This window comes from Ochotona princeps, chromosome 15 (assembly GCF_030435755.1).
Source record: "Ochotona princeps isolate mOchPri1 chromosome 15, mOchPri1.hap1, whole genome shotgun sequence".
Classification (NCBI taxonomy): Eukaryota; Metazoa; Chordata; class Mammalia; order Lagomorpha; family Ochotonidae; genus Ochotona; species Ochotona princeps.
The window spans coordinates 15,550,056-15,570,274 of record NC_080846.1 but is presented as its reverse complement, the minus strand read 5'-3'; the positions used below and the strand labels follow the sequence as shown (position 1 = coordinate 15,570,274).

Genomic DNA, 20,219 nt, shown 5'->3' with positions numbered 1-20,219 from the left:
ATCTTTTCTCCCTAAATGGAAGTAAGGAAAACAACCATTCAGTGTGCCAGATTAGGAAAAAAAAATGTGAATTCTATTTTCACATCCTTGCATAGAGTAAGCAAAGCGAAACATAAAATGAGTGAATCCCAGAGCCCTGTGCTGGAACTGACTAGTGACTAATTAAACAACTGTTTGCTGAGTGACTACATGTGTCAAACCCGCTGCTGGGTAAGGCAGTGGTGCACAAGATAGATGCTAACGACCTATAAAACTTGTGTGTGACTTCCATCTCTACGTCCTGTTAATTAGTCGACTTTCCTTTCACAACACTTTTCTAAGAATCATTACAAGTTATAGATCAGAAACCAAGGTTCACCAAACTTAGATCCTAGTTCAGATTTGTGTCTCACTTGAGCTGCCAGGACCAAGTCTAACCAACTCTCAGATGCAACCCCGGGCAACACCTGCCAAGGTGGTGTCCAACCTTCTCTTTACAACTTTGTCCTTGCCCACCCTGCACTCCTTCCCTGTGTTCCACATGTCCTCTCCTGACAAGTTGATTCAGTGAGCTTTAACAGTCTTTTCCATTTTGCTGCTTTTGAGAGAAGACTTCAAAGAGAGGGAGATGCTAGGAGCAGCAGTGGTAGGGTGGTAGTAGTTAACAGTGGCAGTAGTTAGGGGTGGTCGTTAATAGAGCTTAACTATTTGCCAGCAAGACTCACATACCTATTTTCCCTGAGTCTCATTTTAATAACTTTGAGTTAAGTAGTAATAGGATTTCCATTTTATGGATTTAGGGGAAATCAAGGACAATGAAAAAAACAAAACAAAACAAAACAAAAAAGACTGGTTGTGGAAGTAAGATTTAAGTCCAAATTTACAAGCTTCAAATAGAGTAGATGTGTGGAAGTTTTTATAAATTACGGAGTTTTGCCAGTTTCTATGCAAATGTTACATTATTAAACACACCCTTTTCTGTTATATTGCATGATCCCTAAAGCAGGCGCATATATATATATATATATATATATATATATATATATATATATATATATATATAGTCTTTTTGCTGGGAGTTGAAGATTAGGACTGGGGATATTATGAGGGAGGGTTTGGTTCTAATTATAATGTATGTGTGATTATTTACACTGAATCAATTGATCTAGACTTTACACTTTCCAGCTTTGCTCAAATGCAAATCTTTTGGAGTCCCAAATCTACAAGGCACGTGTGCCATCACTCTCCCCATAAAGACCCATGGTAGACATTGCTAAATGATCATAACATCTCTTCCTGCTTTATACGGATATAAACTGTTGATCTTCTAGCAGTATTCCTGATAGAGTCTCCATGAGTTATGTACTAGTCCGATACACCAAATACACTGATGACAGTTGGGAGGAGCTAACTATTTTCCAAAGCGTGTTTGCAATTCTGTTCATTACTCTGACTTTGAGGTTTTGGCTTCACTGCAGGATTTAATGTCAACCACCTGGACATTGCTCCTCGCTATGCCAGCATTCTCATGGGTATTTCAAATGGAGTGGGCACCCTCTCTGGTATGGTCTGTCCCCTCATTGTTGGTGCAATGACCAAGCACAAGGTAATGATTTCCTATGGAATAGTTTCAGGAGATTGAAATGTTATAGAAACCTGCTATCTGGAGATGCTACTCAAGCCCTTAAATGTCCTTGACCTTGGCTACGCCAAATGAACTGTTTTTCTCCTCCTCCCTTTCTCCTCCTTCTGTTTGTTATTATCCATTGCATTTTAAGTGCTTTACTGGCTCCACATTTTCTCAGCTGAGACATGAAAGTTTAGGAGAGAGAGGTGAAGGCAATGGAAAGGGTTTGAAGACACAAGAAACTGAGGCAATCAACTTTGGATTAATCAATTACTCGATTGTATTATAGTTTAAAGTTATCACCCTTTATAGCCTATTTCCATTTATTGCTTAGTATATTCTAGCATAAAAATATTAGTGCTGTTATACTTCCCTGTTCAGAACATAAGGGGCTGGTGCTGTGGTGTACCGTCAGCATCCCTTATGGGTGGCAGTTTGAGTCCCAGCTGCTCTGCTTCCAATCCAACGTCCTGCTAATGGCCTGGGAAAGCCTCAGGAGATGGCCCAGGTGCTTGGGCCCCTGCACATGTGGGAGATCTGAAGGAATCTCCTGGCTTTCGGCTGGACCAATTCCAGCTTTTGCAACCATTAGGGAATAAACCAGTGGATGGAAGACTCCCTCTCTTTCTCTCCCTATTTCTGTAATTCTGCCTCTCAAATTAAAAAAAAAAAATCTTAAGGATAACAAAACAAAGTGACCCTGCCTAAAAACCTACAAGGAGTGGCATTCAGTCTTTACTGCATCGTGTGTGTATACCAGAGTGGGTAGAAGTGGAGGTTCCCAAGTTCCATCCAGTGTTCAAGTACAAGCTAAAACCTCCGACATCACAGTCACAGAAAAACGTTACTTTCTGCGAATGAGAGTTTTTGGACACTACAGATTTCTTTACCCAATTATTTTCTTAGTTAATTGTCTGCTACAAATACGGCTACTGAAACTATTGTGTCTTCCTAGAAAAGGAAGGATCAGGTAATTTTTCTTATTTTTTGACAGAAAATAAGATGGGATTTAGAGATTTTATAGGAAGAGGACTTATATCTTCTCACTTTGTTCCATGAGACAGTAAGGCTGGTAACATGGCTTTTGAAGTCAAGATGCCATCTTCCTTTAAGAACACATTCCCATCATTTCTTTTAACATAGAAAATACAACTGCAAATTGACTATTGAAAGATTAGGGTGCTTTCTTGCTTAAATATTTTGTATCCAACTTCAAACAAGGAGACCTATAAAATTTAAAATTGGATGACAAAGCAAGTTGAAGTTAGCCTATTATAGGAGAGGAAATCCCATTTGGAAACTCAGAAGAATTTTTCAGTTGTGCCACAGTATCCTTACATGTTGTTTATTTTAAACGATAATTTTCAAATGAAAAGAAAAAGCAAATTTATGGTAGTCTCTAATTTTCCTATTTATAGTAGTCTTCACTTCTGGTTTTTGAAGACTCATGTCTTGATTCAATCTCAGATGCTGCTTCTAACACCTACCGTGTATTCTGGAGAAGCAGAGCTCTGCCTTTGGGTGGGCATGTGCTTGTATCCTGGTGGGACCCCCTGAGATGTGCTGCTAATCACCCATTTTTGGGAAAACGCTAACGGACCCTTTCTTTTCTTGTTCAGACCCGCGAGGAGTGGCAGAATGTGTTCCTCATTGCAGCCCTGGTGCACTACAGTGGTGTGATCTTCTATGGGGTTTTTGCCTCTGGGGAGAAGCAGGAATGGGCTGACCCAGAGAATCTCTCGGAAGAGAAATGTGGGATCATTGATCAGGATGAATTAGCCGAGGAGACAGAACTCAACCATGAGACTTTCGTGAGTCCCAGAAAGAAGACATCTTACGGAGCCACCAACCAGAACTGTGAAATCCAGGGAAGGGAATGGAGGGGTCAGGAGGGAGTGACCCTGGAAGAGGAGGAGTTGGCTTCCTACCAGAACGAAGAACAAAACTTCTCAGATGCATCCTAACGTTTGAGGATGCTTCCATCTTCCGCTCACCTTAGGACCTGAAAGTATCCACGCCTATCATCTTCCTCATAGTTGGTCTTGCCAGACAGCCCAGGATAGGCACTGGAGGTAGGAGGGTGAGGGGTGAGGGCTGAATCAGTAATAGGGAGAAACGTCATCTTGGGACACTCATGGGAGTGAGGTTTGTGCTCAATTGGTAAAACAGTTGATGACATTTCTTTTTGATTGGCAGTTGACCCATCTCTCAAAGGACAACATTTATTCAGAAAGAATAAGGAAGAAAATACCTTGTTGATCAAAGAAAATTGAAGGAAATGGGAGTAATGGGCCTGGAAAAGAGTAAACAATGTTTGTTACCCCATATCCAAGGTATAGGGGGAGTAGGAGGGCTCTCTATTTGTAACAGACTCTACTCCTGAAGGCCCTATGTTGTGCCAGGTGCTTCATAAACATGATTTAATCCCCACGACTCTATGGCATCTATTTCTTATCCCCATTTTAAAATTAAGGAAGATAAAACAGTAAGACAGTGACTTTTCTTAAGTCCTTCTACCAGGACCAGTGCTATAGACCCATACAGAGAGCAGTTTTAAAGGAGGAAGATCTCAGCTCATTGTTGGAAAGTTGTTTTAATAAAGAAAATGTAAGATGGAATGAGTTATCTTGTGGATAAGTTCCCATTTTTGTCAAGGGTGGAGGATGAAAAATGTGGGACTGATGTGGCAGAAATTAGGACTTAAGCATTGTCTGGGAGTTGAGCCCAAAGACTCTAGGGTCTTACATTTAGTGAAGAGTCAAATGATTCTGTGAATTCATAGTAAGGGCTATATACTAGATGAGAGATTCAAAGTGGTTAAAAAACAAAAGCATGAAGCAAGATAGTCAAATTTCTTAAAATTGAGAACCAGAATGGCTGAACAAGGATTTTTGGCACTAAATTTCAACTCTATAGTATCAAGAATATGGTTAGTTATCAGCTCAAAATATTCATGAACTGCTAAGACAATAATTAAAGAGATAGGTTTATGTGTTCCAGTTGGTAAAATTATTACATTTTTTGTTAAAACGTATCTTTGCTCTTTCTGTTGGTGATGATATTAGGAATTATGATAAAATTATACAGAATGATGGCTTAGACATTCTTGATGAATTTTGGAATGATATTCAGGGAAACCATAATAATACAGTAGCAGTTGTACAGGCAGTTACTAGAAGGAAAACCTCTGAGGCTACTAGATCCATTATTAGCGTTGGAAGATTCCTCTTTATAAGGACAATGATATGGATACTCTTTAGAAATATTTTGAAGTGGAATGTTGGCATGTAAAAGGTTATTTGAAAATAAAGTTATTTTCCTGTTCATTGGTTTGGGAATTTTTATTTCTGTCTTTAAAAATAAAACCACAATATTGTAGAAAAATATAGAATTGTAGTTTTACTATTGCAAAGTGTTTTATTTTCTAGTTTCTTCCACTTATATATTTCTTCTCCCTGTTGTACCAGTGGAATTACAGCATATTTTATAAAATGAAAATCTTCAGAAAAAAGAAGTTCTTATTTAATGATTGGTATATAACTTGCATCATTAGACATCTTTAAAACTCTCTACTGAATGAATCCATACAATATCCTGGAATAGTTTCTGGCATGTAGAAAATGCTTAATAAATAATTCTTATAATCAATGCATTTTATCAAGGTTGGGGAATTTTCATTTGAAATAAAAGCATGCTATGTCATTTCATCCATTAACCACAGAATTTATTGTGAAAGTTGTGCTGCTTTCTAAGTAAACAAAAAATGGAAATGTATGGTGACTGGTATTTTATTTTTTGCTGTGTTAATAAAGTTAAATAACTATTTTTAAAAACACATGATATTCTTTCAGGTAATTTTAAAGACTGTTACACAAAGTTATATTTATTCTGCATTTAATGTTGGTGTGATTTTTAGGAATTTTGGCTGTAACTTGTCCTCATAGTATTTTTAAAAAATGGTGCCTAGGATCATGGTGCCGAGAGTGGCAAGACATCTTTGCTTCATGTGATGGATGTTTCAGGCTGCCTTGGACAGATAGGTACATCTGAATGCCAGGCAGATGCAGTTTGCAAATCATTGTCTTTTTCGCTGCACATGGCTATGTGTAGAGCAACCTTTGGAGGCAAAACAAGATTTCCAGCAGGAAGGGAAAGAGGCCTGAGGGTGCTGGATTCTTCAGAAAGGTCTGATGCCAAACAAAGAAAATTTTGGAGATTCATGAATATGCCCCTGCCCCCCAGCAGAAAATGGGAGGTTTATTTACAGGAAGAAGTAAGTCTGGATTCAAGAACATACATTGTAGTTGAATATCAAGGATCTCCAAAAGGGACATGTTTTAGTCTGTGATGATTACTAATGTATGTATCTCAAGTAGTTAGAACAGCACTGGCATTTTATAATCACCTGATCTTGTCTAATGAGTGAGCCATGTTAAGTACAGTTTAAAAATATGCAGACTGAACAGTGACCATCTTGGACTGACTGTCCAGAATTCTGCCAGCCAGGGGATTGGAGGACTCATGAGGTAAGAAGTGAGGATTCAGTGAGAAAAAGTGACAGCAGACGTGAACATCTCAGGATTTCCACATGAAAGAGAGAGAGAGAGAGAGAGAGAGAGAGAGAGAGAGAGAGAGAAAGAAAAAGAAAGAAAAGAAGGAACAAAGAAAGTTCTCTTGACTAATTACTCCCTGTGTAACTCACCTATCATACCCTGCCCATGGGAGTAATTAAATATTCTCATTCATTTATTCGAGTTATTTAGCATCTTTCATAAGCACCTCAACTTTTGAGGTGCTGTTCCAGGGATAGAAAAACAGTGAACAAAATAAATATTAGGAAGGTAGCATGTTAGAGGGAAAAGACACCAAAAAGGTAAAGCTGATGAGTAAATTCAGGAACTAGTATGTCAACAAGTGGTAAAACGCTGACAGCACTCGTATAGAACAGGGAGAATGGGAAGGTTGGTGTGCTACGTGAAGTGTTCAGGGAGAAGCGACCATTGGAGGCAGTGTGAAGCAGCAACGCAAGATCAGGGCAAAGAGTTCCAGGCAGAGGAAGGAGCTAGAACAAAACAAGGACATGCTTGTCATGCTGAAAGAACACAGCTCCTGGCAAGTGGGTGGATTCTGGGTGTGGCTTCAAGGAAGCAAGATCTGTTGAGAGGCAGAAATTGGCAGGTGAACAAGATTGTTGAACAGGAATCAGGAGTTTTGCATTTTGAGTGTTCTGCTTGCCAATGGATATCTAAGTGACGGTGTTGGGTGACAGTGTTTTTCATTCAGAACGGCAGTTGTCCACTTGTGAGTTAACAACACATCACATCTCTGGTGTTTCTAGCCTTGAGGCTGGAGAAGTTGGAGATTCCAGTGAAGAGAAGAAAACGGGTGAGCTCTGAGGACACTCTGGTCTGAGAGGTCAGAAAGAGGAGGAAGAATCAGCCAAAGAGATAGAAGGGGAGGTAGGGAGGCGGGAGGGGATTCTGGGAAGTGTAGACCCGTGGCCAAGTGAGCGGAGGAAGCATGGTGCAGAAGGGAACGTGACTGTGTGCACGCTTCTGTTGGTTCAACTATGTGGAGTCTGAGAATGGACACTGGATTCATGGAGATCGTGTCAATGGGCGATGCCCACACAGCCCAGAATGGAGAGTGTTCACTGTGGGAAGGGCCAGTCTTCCTCTCCCCTAGGGACAGGCATCCAGGGATTTCAACAGTTCAGCAACATTTCCGTCACAAAAAGCAGAGCCCAACACAAACAGGACAAACAGGAGGACGCCAAAATTTACTTTAAAAGGAATGTTGCAGACCGGAGACAAAGCAAAACAGAGTTCTACTTTTGAAGAGGGAAGAAGCATCCCCAGGAGAACAAGCTAGGTAGACTTTTGAATCTGGGAGATTAGTTAAGAGTCCATCATAGTGGTTTAGAAAGAGGGCCTAAACCAGCCCACAGGAGCAATGAAAAGGAAAAGAATGTGGTTACAGAAATGTTTAAAAATTCTTTTTTTATATAAAGTAATTTATTCTCCTTGTAGAAAAGTTTTAAAATACAGAAAAATTCAATGAAGGAAATCAAAACTCCATTATTTCAGCAGATGTAATTACTTTTAATATTCAAGCAAATATGCCTCTGATCTTTACATATATGTGTTTTTTAAAGGGAATTTGGGATAATTCTGACCATGCAGTTTTTATATCCTGCTTTTTGTACTTACCCATATACAATAATCTCCTGTTTAAAATATTTCTCAAAAATATCATTTAAAAAAATTCACTGAGGGCACTGGCACCATGGTGTAGCAGGCTAACCTTCCACCTTTGGCACTAGCATTCCAGCTGGTCACAGGTTTGAGTCTAGGCTGCACCAGTTCTGATCCAGTTCCCTGTTTAAGGGCTGGGAAGGCAGTGGAGGTTGGTCCATGTCCTTGGACTCCTGCACCCATTGGCTTAGCTCTAGCTGTTGCAGCTATTAAGGGAGTAAACCAGCGGATGGAAGATCTGTCTTTTTCTGTCTCTCCTTCTCTCTCTGTAAATCTGCCTTCCAAATAAAACAAGTCTTTAAAAATCTGAGATGATTTGTATCCAGTGAAGTGCACAAATCTTGGTTTTACAGTTTAATTGGTGTTACCTATGTAAATATACACACATGGTAACCACTATTTGGATTTGCATTATTCTGGATTAGTTTTGCCTGTTCTTAAGTTTCATATAAATCAAATAATACAGAATCGCCTCTTCTGAATCCTAATTCTATTTCTTGGTATATTTAAAAATTGAGTTGTGTTATTGTGTTTACCTGTGTTAGTGTTTTACTGGTGTGTATACACATTTTATAAATATAATGAGTTTTGTTGATTCATTTTCCTATTGAGGCCATTTGGGTTGTTTCCACTTTAGTTTAAGGGAATAATTATGAATAAAACTGCTACACATATTTTTTGTCTTTTTTGTAGAGGTTTTTTTTTAATTAAGGAATAGAATTTCTGGGTCATCCAGTAGGCATATGTTTAACTTGATAAGAAATTATCAGATGATTTTCCGTTGTGGTTGTACCATTTTACTTCCCTACCATTCACGAACGTGAGTTCAAATTGCTCAACATCCTCTTCAGTGAGGAAGAGATTTTTTTTCATGATTGAAGGGTATTATTTCCTATCATGTCTAGATGTTAGATGTTTTAGGCAGTTTCTAAATGTTCACTGTTACAATCACAGTGATGAAAACTTTGACAACAAATCTTAGCCTCATTCGTAAGAGCTGTTTTCAAGAGATTTTTCATTTGTATATTATGATTCTGTAAGTAACTGGTTAAATTCAATAGCAGCAGTGACAGGACAGATTGTAAAAGCACAGCTGTCTGATTGACAATTTCAAGGTGGCTTTGAAATGCATTGCTTTCAGAGTTGCATCTGAGTTCCTGAATGATGGAGATTCTGGGGCTAGTAGGCACTGCAACATAGGTGTGTCAAGGTTACGGTGCCTCCCCCCGCCTCTCCTCATTTTCTTCCTTTTCTCTCCTTTCTTGCTTTCCCCTTTGTCCTTCCCTTGTTTCCTCTTTTCTTCCTTCCACATACGCATATTACGCATACTCCCTGGGTTCCGAAATAAGAGTTAGCCTAGATAATTGGACCACACTAGAACAAGAGAGAATTTCAACCCCTTCAATCATTTGTGGGCAGCCAGTTGAATCCACGTCCCTTTGCTCCTCAGCTTTCCCCCAGTGGGAATGGATGGCCGCACCTTCCAGCTGGAGCTCCTGTGCAGCAGAGCTAATCTTCCTTATCAAGCCAGGAGGAAGAGGCAGAGCTTTCCTGGTGAACCTCCAGCTTTGCCTCGCATTTCACATGGAGAGAATGCCCTGAGCGAAAAGGAACCATTTGGTTTTGAAGCTGGCTGAGCATCTTGTCCCCGGTAGTGCTGGTGTGGTGTCGCCACCCCAGTGGCTTGAGGGGAGACATTCAAACATCTTCTTCATTTGAAGTCCATGGCTGGGGCATGAGGGAAGGGTGCAGCCTGGCATTGGCACTCCTCCAAGCACAGAGACAAAATGTAGTTGTCACCATATTCTGAAAGCTGTCCATGCTCTAAGAGAGACTAAGATTTTCTTAAAATTGACTACAGATAGGTTGCTAAGTGGCAAGAAATCCAACAATTATGTCGCTGCTTTGCAGCCTCTGCATAGGATGTCATCAGTGGAAATGCATGTCATCTGTGGAAGCTGATTCCTTGGTTTAACATCTGGCTCATCGTCCTCATCTTCTTTCCTCTTCACCCAGCTCCCTTTGTTGGTTCTTTTTCATATTTTTCTGTCATCTTCCTTCATTTGGATTTTCCTCCTTTTTCCTCCGTACCTCCCTTCTTTCTCTAATACAGTGGGAGAGTGTGGTAGGTATGAACATTTCCAACCTATTTCTTCACCTTCTAGTCCCACCATTCCAAGCAGAAACTACAAAATATCACAGTTAGGCATATAAACTCTATTTGAAAGCACTTGCGTAGTTTCTTATCAAGCCATATAGTATCTGACTGTACCGTGTAATAAATCAGGATGATGAAGATAGCATTAACATTCTTGATAAATTAGTGGAAAATACCATGGGATACTGTGAACACACACAGTCATAAAGACTGGTTAAATATTATTACACAAAGAGCAAGTTTTAAAATGTTATTTATTCAAGCAAAGTGAGCTCTGTTTCTTTGCAGATGAAATAATTACACACAGCAAGAGCAAGCATCCTGGCTTTTACTAATTACAGCTATTTATTTCAAGAAAAAGTTTTTTATGTTTGGCATCCTGGTTGTTTTAAAGTTCTTTCCAAGGTTGCACGTTCAATGATCATCTTCCAAGCTTCTGCATTTTTAAGAATGATGTAACACTTCCTTGATTATTTCAACATACCACAGATTCGAAACACTTCAGCTTAGGGTTCAGAGACACATTCTTGCTAATCTTCTTTCGGGACACATTTTATAATGAGTTCTGGCCTAAGATGTGATCCTGGTTTTCATCAGAATTTTTAAGGGATTCTATTCTTAGCTGAAATGGGGTTAAGAGTCAAAGGCCTTTTGGTTCTTTTTGGGTCTGGTGTTTATGATTTCACAGGGTTTTAATATTCTTGAGGATATGATTTAATTTTGAAGGGTTGAAGGTCCCTGTTGGTCCAACACAGATTTTTTAAACTTCTCTTTCTCTGTCTTTCTCATAAAGCCCATAGTATTTTTATCTTTATAAGAAAGAGTGAAGGCCTTGAATTTTATGGATGGCTCAATATAGTTGGGATAAAATTGGTCTTTAAAACACAAGAATGTTGGTGCCCTCCTTATTTAAACCTTCAATGGTTTCTGTATTGCATCTGTATCCCTGCACTAGCTACCACTAGTACACTTTCATGTTTTAGAACACAATACTCATTTGTTCACAATTCTATGGATTAGTAATTAAAATTGGGCTGAGATAGGTGGTCCTTCTGTTTGTGTGTGTGGTGTCATTGCTGTGACTATGGCCATCTGGGGGCTTAGCTGCCCCTGACAAGCTGCTGATGTTAGCTGTTGACATGTTGTTGATGCTGTCAACTATGGTCCTACTCCATATGACTTCTCATACTCCGGCCGGATAGACTGGACTTTTTCACTTGGTGGATTCAGAGAAGTGTGATCAGATGGAGAGACTGGAAATTCTAAGACCTCTAGAGGTTGAATCTCAAGATATCCCACCATGTTATTGTTTCTTTATGCTGTTGATCACAGGGCTGGGCCCAGGTCCAGGAGAGGTAGAGTATATTTCCCCTCTTGATGACAGGGGTGTGATGTTGCATTGCAAAGGAACATCCACACAGGGATGCAAGGGTTGTGGTGGTCATCTTTGCAAGCAATCTGCAGTCGGGGAAAGGTGCTGTGCTGCAGTGGGTTAGGATACTACTACATTGGTTGCACATATTCCGTATCAGAATCAGTCCCAGATTCAGTTCTGATTCCACTTTTGATCCAGTGTTCTACTGGGTGCACATTCCGGGGAATCAGTAGGTGATGGCTCACATACTTGGGACTCTTCAACAAGTTGGGGACCTGGGGTGAAATTTCTGGCTGCTTGCTGCAGTCTGGCTCAATCCCATCTGCTGAAAGCATTTGAGGACTGAACCAGCAGATGAGGCAAAATATGTTTCTCCCCCTACCTATTCCCTGCCTTTTAAATAAATACAATAAACATTTTAAAATGATCTACTGTAGCATCTTGTAATGAAAACACACACACACACACACACACACACACACACACACGTTCAAATTCCTCCTGCCTGCCTTCCTTGCCACGCTCCTGTTGCTCCACCTGGGCACCTTTCTGTTGCTCCAGGTTAGCCCTCTTGTTGGTTTCCCTGTCTGAAGTGCTCCATCCTCAACTCTTGGCTCCTTCTCCCTATTCATGACTTAGTTAAAAGTCACATCCTCCATCCACTGATTAAAGTTGTGTCCTCTAATTTCCTCTTTATTATTGTGTATATGTTTATCTACTTATCACTCTCTGAAATTACCTTATATTTAGGAATAGACTGACAGCTTATTTTCCTATTAGGATAAAATTTCTAAGAAAGTGAGAGCTTTGTCCTTTTTAAATATATACTTACAGGTATTGAAATAGGCCTCTAATAATTCTTCTTAACTTCATAATAATGACTCTACCTAGAGGGTGGAGTGATGCCTGGGCTATATTTGAAGTCACTTTTTAAGAAAATTTAGATTTGACTATGTTCACAAACAGTGTTCCTAAGAGTATTCAGAACATTTTTCAGCCACTGTCACTATGCATTCAGAACATTTTTATCACTCTAAAAGCAAATCCAATTCCCATAGTGACTCTCCAGTCATCCTTTGCCCATTTCTTGGCAACGCTAATCTTTCTTCTATCTATATGGATTTGCCTATGTGAAAAATTCATATAAATGGAATCACATATGAATCACCTATGAAATTCAATATTTTCAAGGTTCATGTATATTTTAGCATATATGCTATTTTAGTCATGCTTATGGCTACATAGTATCCTCTTTTGTGGCTATACCATAATTTTAAAAAAGATTTATTTGCATGACAGGGAGGGAGTGACAGTTTTACATCTGCTTGTTTATTCCTCAAGTGGCTACAACAGCTGAAACTGGGCTGAAGACAGGAGCCTGGCACTTTGTTTCAGTCTCCCACAAAAATGGCAGGGGTTCAACTAACTTGTATCATCTTTAACTGCTCTCCTAGTTGAATTAGCAGGAAATGGGATCCAGAACGGAGCAGCCAGAACTCAGATCAGAGCTCATAAGAGATGCCAGCATTGCTGGTGGTCGCTTAGCCCATTGCACCAGTGTCAGTCTGTGAACTGTTTGTCAGTTGACAGATCTTTGAGTGCTTTCCACTGTTTGGCTGTTGCAAATGATGCTGAGGCCTTGCATCTCTGAGATAGGTTTTATAACTAATTCCTAAGCCATTTTCAATATTTTTTGAATATAACAGAATATCTCCTTGATTCATCAAATCATCAGAATGACGCTGTAAGAATGGAACATTGTGCTCAGATGCTGCATTCTCAGACGTTCAGCCCTCACCATTGGAAAGGACACCGTCCCGTCCCACTGGGTTTTGCACATTGCTTCTTGCTTCCTGCTCTGCTTCCCTTCAGACTTCTTCTGCTCCTGCTTATCTTTATCTAGTTTATCTTGCTAATGTCTTCTCCACTTAAATGCAAACTCCATGAGGGCAGGAATTTTGGGGGGTAATACATTTTTTCATTCAAAAGTTTTGAACTGTACATATTTTGACGGATGTGATCATTGTATGCAGGTACACAATGTGTCATGATCGAATCAGTCATTAGTGAATTTATCTCCTTAATTATATAGTGTTTTCTTTGTGTTGGGAAGCTTCAAACTATCTGATTCTTTCTAAGATATACAATGGATAATTGTAAATTCTATTACCCTACTATGCCACTGAACATTAGAACTTAATTTCCCTACCTAACTGTATTTTGGCAAAGGTATAAGCTTTGTGTGTTTTGTTCACTGCTATACTCCCAGCACCTAGACTAGTGTCTGGTAAATAATATGTTTTATTAACTACATGTCAAATGAATGAATGAACATGCCTCAAGTCAGACTGTTCAAATGATATAGAATATTCTATTTCTTTGGATCTGTCTGTGAGTGTAGCCCACAACATGAACGTGTAACTCATGCAGATCAGAAGTTCTGAGGAGCACATGCCTCATTATTCTCATACATATATATATATATTCAATAACCTGTCCAGTTTTTAAAATACTGTAATAATCGCTTGATATATGCAATGTATTTGACAGGGAAAAAACCATTGGAAGCCTTGGATACACATGGGAGAAGAAAAAAAATAATGCTACCTGACAGTAAGGATCCGGAACAGCTTCTCCAAAGCGCTGATGAAGAGGGGCTGCTGACAGCAGCTGATCAATAACAGAGAAATGTCAGGGGTGCGAGGGAAACTGCGTATTGAATAAATGTTTATCAGCACATATCATTTGACCAGTCTGTTCAAAGTTCCTGTTGCAACTCCCTTTGGCAGCACTTGTGTAAAACTGAGGTAGCTGTAAGTGGCAAAGGTTTTATTTATCTCGTTATTATCTGTTGACTTTCAAAGGGCCCAATAACGACTAGCAGCAGATTGGCTAACTGGCTGGAAAGGCTGAAACAACGTCTTGGGAGGCCCCCTAGGAGCTTTCCAAGTCACCTGGGATCATGGGCTCCAACCCAAGAAAAAGAAGCGCATGTCTCAGGGCACAGCCTCCTTTACAACTGTGTGAATGGAGGCCCATAGCCACAGCATCCGATAAGAATCTGGTCAAAGTAAGAGGAATTTGAGAGAGTTTGTGTTAACTGCACTCTGATTCCATCAGCACTTTTAGATAGCCTGTCACCTCATCAGCACTGCAACTTTGTGAGATATGATTGTTTCCCCCATTTTATGGTCAAGAAATCTGTGAGTTACAGGTCTTTTTCTCTTTAAACTGTAATGAAGATTGTTTCTTTTTATTATCTTTTTAAAATGAGTATATCCTTTATACTCCACACACAAAAAAGGTGCTTGTTGAGACAGTCCCTGTCCATAGCCACCTCAGAACAACCTGAGCGCAGCAATTCGCTAGAACAGAATACTCAAATCTGATTTCCAATTTTAGAAAATATGGAACAGTTCATGAGTGTGCATGTCATCCTTGGCAAGGGCAGGTGAATCGAGTCTGTATTGTTCTGACGTTAGAATCTGAGCTGCCAAAGTGAGCATGAGACTAAGCAACGTGTCCAAGCTCCCAAAGGTGAGAGTTGGGATCCCAATCTGATTATCCTTGACTTTGAAAGTCTTTGATCTCTTTCTGTGACTTAGAATGTCTCCAGGTGAGACAATCACCTTCGCTAAATGTCCTTTGATATCTACAAACAATAACGATAACCATGGTCATGATAGCACACATTCACCGGGTGGCTTTCTAGTAGCAGGCAATAGTGTAGTTTCTGTGAACACGGAAGTGAAGAAAGGAAAGAAAAATTACTGCCCTTGTTGGGAAAGAGGATAATATATTAGAAATGTGCATGGCATTTTTTTTTACAAGGGTAAAAGTACAGTAAGGAATCTGAAAACAGCAAAGAATAGAGGATTGGAAGGACCCAAAAAAGTGGCAAGTTCAAATAGGTGATCATCAAGGAAGTCTTCACCAAGAAGTTAACATGGTAGCAAAGACTTGAGATGAAAATGCAGCCATCTGGAGTGATTCAAACAAAGAAGAACAATTGCAAAACCCTTAGCTGAAAACATGTGCTGTGGGTTTGGGGAGCATGGAGATGGAGAAGCTAAAATGATGGCGTAACAGAGAGGAGAAAAGATGAGGGCAGGTGAAATGGCTGGGTGGGGCTTCGCAGAGGCCACTGCAAGCATGGGAGCTCTCATTCTCAGGCCAGTGAGGGGCTGTTTGTGAGGTGCTTGGCAGTGGAGACTGCACCCAGCCCGCGTGCGGAAAGGATCCCTATGGCTGTTGAATTGAAGGAGGTGCAGACTGAAAAGGACAAGCTCACATAGGAAACTCACGTAGGAAAATGTTTTAGTATTTGCTAAGATTCATGTATTTGAAAGAGATACACACGCACGGAAAAAGAGAGGCAACCATCTCAGACGCAGTAGTTTTTACACACTACACACAACACCTAGCCCCAGAAACTACTTTTATAATCTAGGTCAGAGATGCTGATGGCTTAGACTATGGGCGAGGCCGTAGAAGTGACTGGTTCTAGATACAATTTGGGGGGAGGTTTTTTTCTTTTAAAGATTGATTTATTTTATTGGAAAGGCAGATTTACAAAGAGAAGAGATAGAAAGACCTTCTGTCTGCTGGGTCACTTTTCAGGTGGGTGCAATGGCTAGAGCTGAACTGATATGAAACCAGGAGCTAGGAGCTTTTTCTGGGTCTCCCACATGGGTGCAGGGTCCCAAGGTTTTGGGCTATCCTCTACTGCTTTCCTAGGCCACAAGCAGGGAGCTATATGGGAAGTGGAGCAGCCCGGACACGAATTGTCACCTCTATGGGATCCTGGTGGATACGAGGTGAGAATTTAGCCATTAGGCTATTGTGCTGAGCCCTTGGGGATATTTAAGAAGAAAAATGATGTTTCCAGATTTTCAATCAGAAGTCTTTCTCCTCCCATTGTTCCTCTAAGAAACAATTCTATAAGGAATGGTTAGTTCAAGAGTCTTCTCTCTCTCTCTCTCTCTCTCTCTCTCTCTCTGTCACATAAAAAGTTGTTTTAATTTGAGATGAAAGCCAAGTTCTGTTAAATATTTCACCCAGTTGTTCTACATAAATTACAGTGTTTTAAATCCTAGGAAGGAAGACTCAAGACTAATACCATCAGCTCTCTGCTGTATCTGTACTCAAGGTGACCACTTGGTTCTCTGGGCCTCACTTTATTTTCCTGTAAAATGGGGCTACTATTCCTCTTACAGCCACTTTGAAGGTACCTGCTGCATAGTAGGTGCACTATACATCATCACGGAAATAACAAACAAGAAAGAATATAGTCAAAGGCCTTTTGGAAACATGCGTAAGTCCACGTTAATTATTAGCAAACCTAGGCAACTACTGAGACAGGCAGTTTTGAGGGAACCTTGAATTTACAAGATGATAACTTTGATTTGACTTAGCCTGTCATTTCTAGTTGTTCACGTAATGGAATCATGAGGAAAACCCCTCAGTCTCTAACCTCTGAGGTAGTCATAAACCAACAGCACCTGGGCAGCTTATGCAAGAACAACTTTGATAGGCAGTCTTTTAGAAATGAAGAACACCTGCTGTTTTAAGCGATCTCATTAGAGAATTTCTTTGCAGTGTGAATCTGATCGCTGGGGAAGCTAACAGTGGAAATGCATAAAGCACACACAGCCAGCCAGGGGATCACAGTTTACCCAGAGCCAGTGATGTAATCCACAAAAGCATACGTGCCTGACTATAGCAAACACTTGCAGAGTGTAATTCCTTACCTCCTTGTTTTCCTTCCTTCTTCATCAAACTGTTCATTTTATAATTTTTTTCTAATGTCTCATATTTTTAGTTGTAAAAAGAAACATTATTGGGGAAAGAGAAGGGAGGGAGGATTGCTGGGTAGATGAGAGGGAGAAGGAGAGAGAAAGAGAGAGAGAGAGAGAGAGAGAGAGAGAGAGAGAGAGGAGAGAATGAGAGATCATGTTCATTGATTTATTCCTTAAATATCCACAATTACTGTAGCCAGGAAGGATCAGAAACTCAATCCAAGTCTCCCACGTGGGAGGAACCCAACCACTCCTGTGTCTCAGGGTGTGTTAGCAAGAAGCTGGAGGCAGGAATTTGAGCTAAGTAACAAACACAGATACACTGACGTGGGACGTTGGTCTTAACCAGTGTCTTAACGTTGAGACTACGTCTCCACCCCTGACATCTGCTTGGTACCGGTGCTATGGTGTATTTAGAAGATAGAAACATGAATGAGACACTTCTCATCAGTCACACGAGACTGATTTGATTAGTAAACAAGGTGGAAATGGCATCTGTCCAATTCATCTTTTCCTAACATTGTATTAACAGAACATGAGTGTTTGGGTAGTGTCCTGAAATTCTAAGGACTTCGCAAGTCCCCTTTCCTATTGGCATGAAGTGTCTCCAGCTCTGCCATATCTACTGCGAGGAGCCAGATCTGTGTCTTAGGTTTTCTAATTCATCCTGGCCATTTCTTCCTCCAGCTCCTTTCTTGTTCCTCAGGTGTCCTTTACATTTTTAGATTAAAATTTTATTATTTATTTATTTGAAATGGAGATAGAAATTGGTTTTGCATGTTACTGGTTTACTCTGTAGATGTCTGAATCAGCCAGCGTTAGGTCAGGACGCTGGAAATCCATCTGAGTCTTCCCCACGTGTCCCAGGGACACAACAACAAGAATCAGAGCCGGCTGCCTCCCAGACTCTGCATTAGCACAAAACTAGAATTGCAACTTGAGCCAGTACTCAAACCCAGGCACCCCCATGTGGGATGCAGACACCCCAAGAGATGCCTTAATGCTGTGCAGTGTTCACCTCCAGAATTTCTTTGGTGTTACAGGGGATAGTTAATGGCTTGGATATGGAAATTTGGGGAAAGAAAGAAGATTACGGATGTCTCTAAGATTTTTGGCCCTAGAAACAGGAAGACCAGAGTTAGTAAAAGTAGCTCATATTTAATGCAGAACATCTAGAAACTAAAATTTAAGTGAGAAAAACTGTTTCACAATTCTTATAAGTTAAGCAACATCAACAGTTTGGTGTTTCAATCTGATCATTATTCTATGCTAATTGTTTTATGATATTTATGTATGCGAAATATGTGTATTATATATTACATATATATGTACTTATTTTGCTTTCAAAATAAATTTCATATGATGAAAATAGCTCTGTGTTATTATTACCCAGTGTTTGTTTGTAGGCAGCAAAAATCAAACACTTTCCTGCTGTATTTTTTTCTAGTATTCTGACTTTTTCCTCATTCCATTAATAGATTTTGGAAAAGATAATTTTAATAGATTCATCAAATATCACATTACACTGATGCATTTATGGCTTTAACTATTCCTATATTATTGGACATTTAGATACTTATTTTTGTGCTACTAAAAGTAATGCTTCCGTCTTTATACATAAATATCTATGCGTGTTAATAAATTGTTCAGTCTGAAATCCACAGGTCAGTGTTTTTAAAGGAAAAAAGATGACTTGTTGATTAGCAATCATTTCCCAGCATCACAGCTACCACATGGTGTTGAGAGGCTACGGTTTTGATGTCTGCGACTACAATCATTTAAACACTCAGTTTCTCACCAGGCTTTTAAAATCCGTCTCTACTCTCCAAGTTTGATTAATCTGAAAAGGCTAGAAATTATTAATGTGTGTTAATGAGCCTGGCGAACATTTGAAAGTCATGTAGGAACTGCTGATTATGAAATCTGACACACAATTCAGTGCCTTTTATTTCATTAGAGAATTCCTTTTTCCACCAACTCCATGTCAATCTCATTTTCTCTCAGTCCTGTTTGGTAGGGCATGGTTCTAAGTGCAATGTTAGACATTTCCAAAGCTGAAAGCTAGATCTAAAAATCATGAACATTTTCCTAATTGTATGGCTTTCCCAGCTGACAAATAAGGATATCACTAGGGATGTTAATAAACAATTGACACCTATGAAACAGCCTGGGGAGGGGAATCCAGATGTGCAGTCATGGAAACACAGAGGAGCAGGGATCGCTCTCCAGCCAGTAGGCACCTCTAGGCTTGCACACTTCCTGCTGTGCCGTTGAGTTTCTGATTTCACCTTGCAGAGGGCACAAAGTGTGATACATTATTCACATGTAATAGATTTGTTTCTGTTTGTGCTCCTTTTTGGCTCCTGCTTCCTTCCTATCTCCAAACCCACACTCATCTCAGATGATGTTAATTGTTCAATTGCTGGATGTGAAACATTGTAGCAATATGAGCAGTAAAGGCTATTCAAAAAGTTTAAGAAGTGTCACAACCCACCTCATCCCTGGGAATCCCCTTTCCCAGTCATTCCTGTGGTAACAGTCCCATTTGTTCTGGATTAGCCTTCTGTCGCACACATGAGCAAGAACAGGTATTTCCCATACATAGTTTCTTCTTTAATATGAAGAGTAGAATACTATACACATTGGAAAACAAATCTACCTGAGAGTGGAAGGCTACAGACCAGCCAACTTCAGAGAACGGCTTTAGGTTACAGAGATGCTTGGTCATCTTTGGAGGTAATCCCAGATACTATGAACTTGGAACCTTTCACATTGCCAGTAAAATAACAAACGGCAGCAATGAAAGGACTATCGATCCGGTTTTGGAAACGTTGAATACTAAATCTATCCATCAGTGTGGTGTTTCAAGGAGACAGTGTAGGAAGCTGCATCCAAGCTCTCCCCTCTGCCTTGTCCTTACTTCTGTCTTCATACAGGAACTACAGTGAGTCTCTGACATGAGACTAACAGACACATTCTTAGAACACATGAACATGATGACATGGCACAATTCTGTGTGATATCTTCC

The 20,219-nt window shown here is 40.0% G+C and overlaps 1 protein-coding gene across 2 annotated transcripts in view; it reads left to right on the top strand.

Moving 5' to 3' along the window:
• The window catches only part of SLC17A8 (solute carrier family 17 member 8), a 39,343-nt gene extending 35,679 nt beyond the window's left edge, over nt 1-3,664 (top strand). For both annotated transcript variants that reach the window (XM_004589623.2, XM_036492398.2), the window contains 2 exons: nt 1,458-1,585; nt 3,226-3,664. In XM_004589623.2, coding sequence (XP_004589680.2) covers nt 1,458-1,585; nt 3,226-3,570 — 473 coding nt within the window. In that variant the 3' untranslated portion in view covers nt 3,571-3,664. The remainder of the gene's footprint in view (nt 1-1,457; nt 1,586-3,225) is intronic.
• The last annotated feature ends 16,555 nt before the right edge of the window (nt 3,665-20,219 follow it).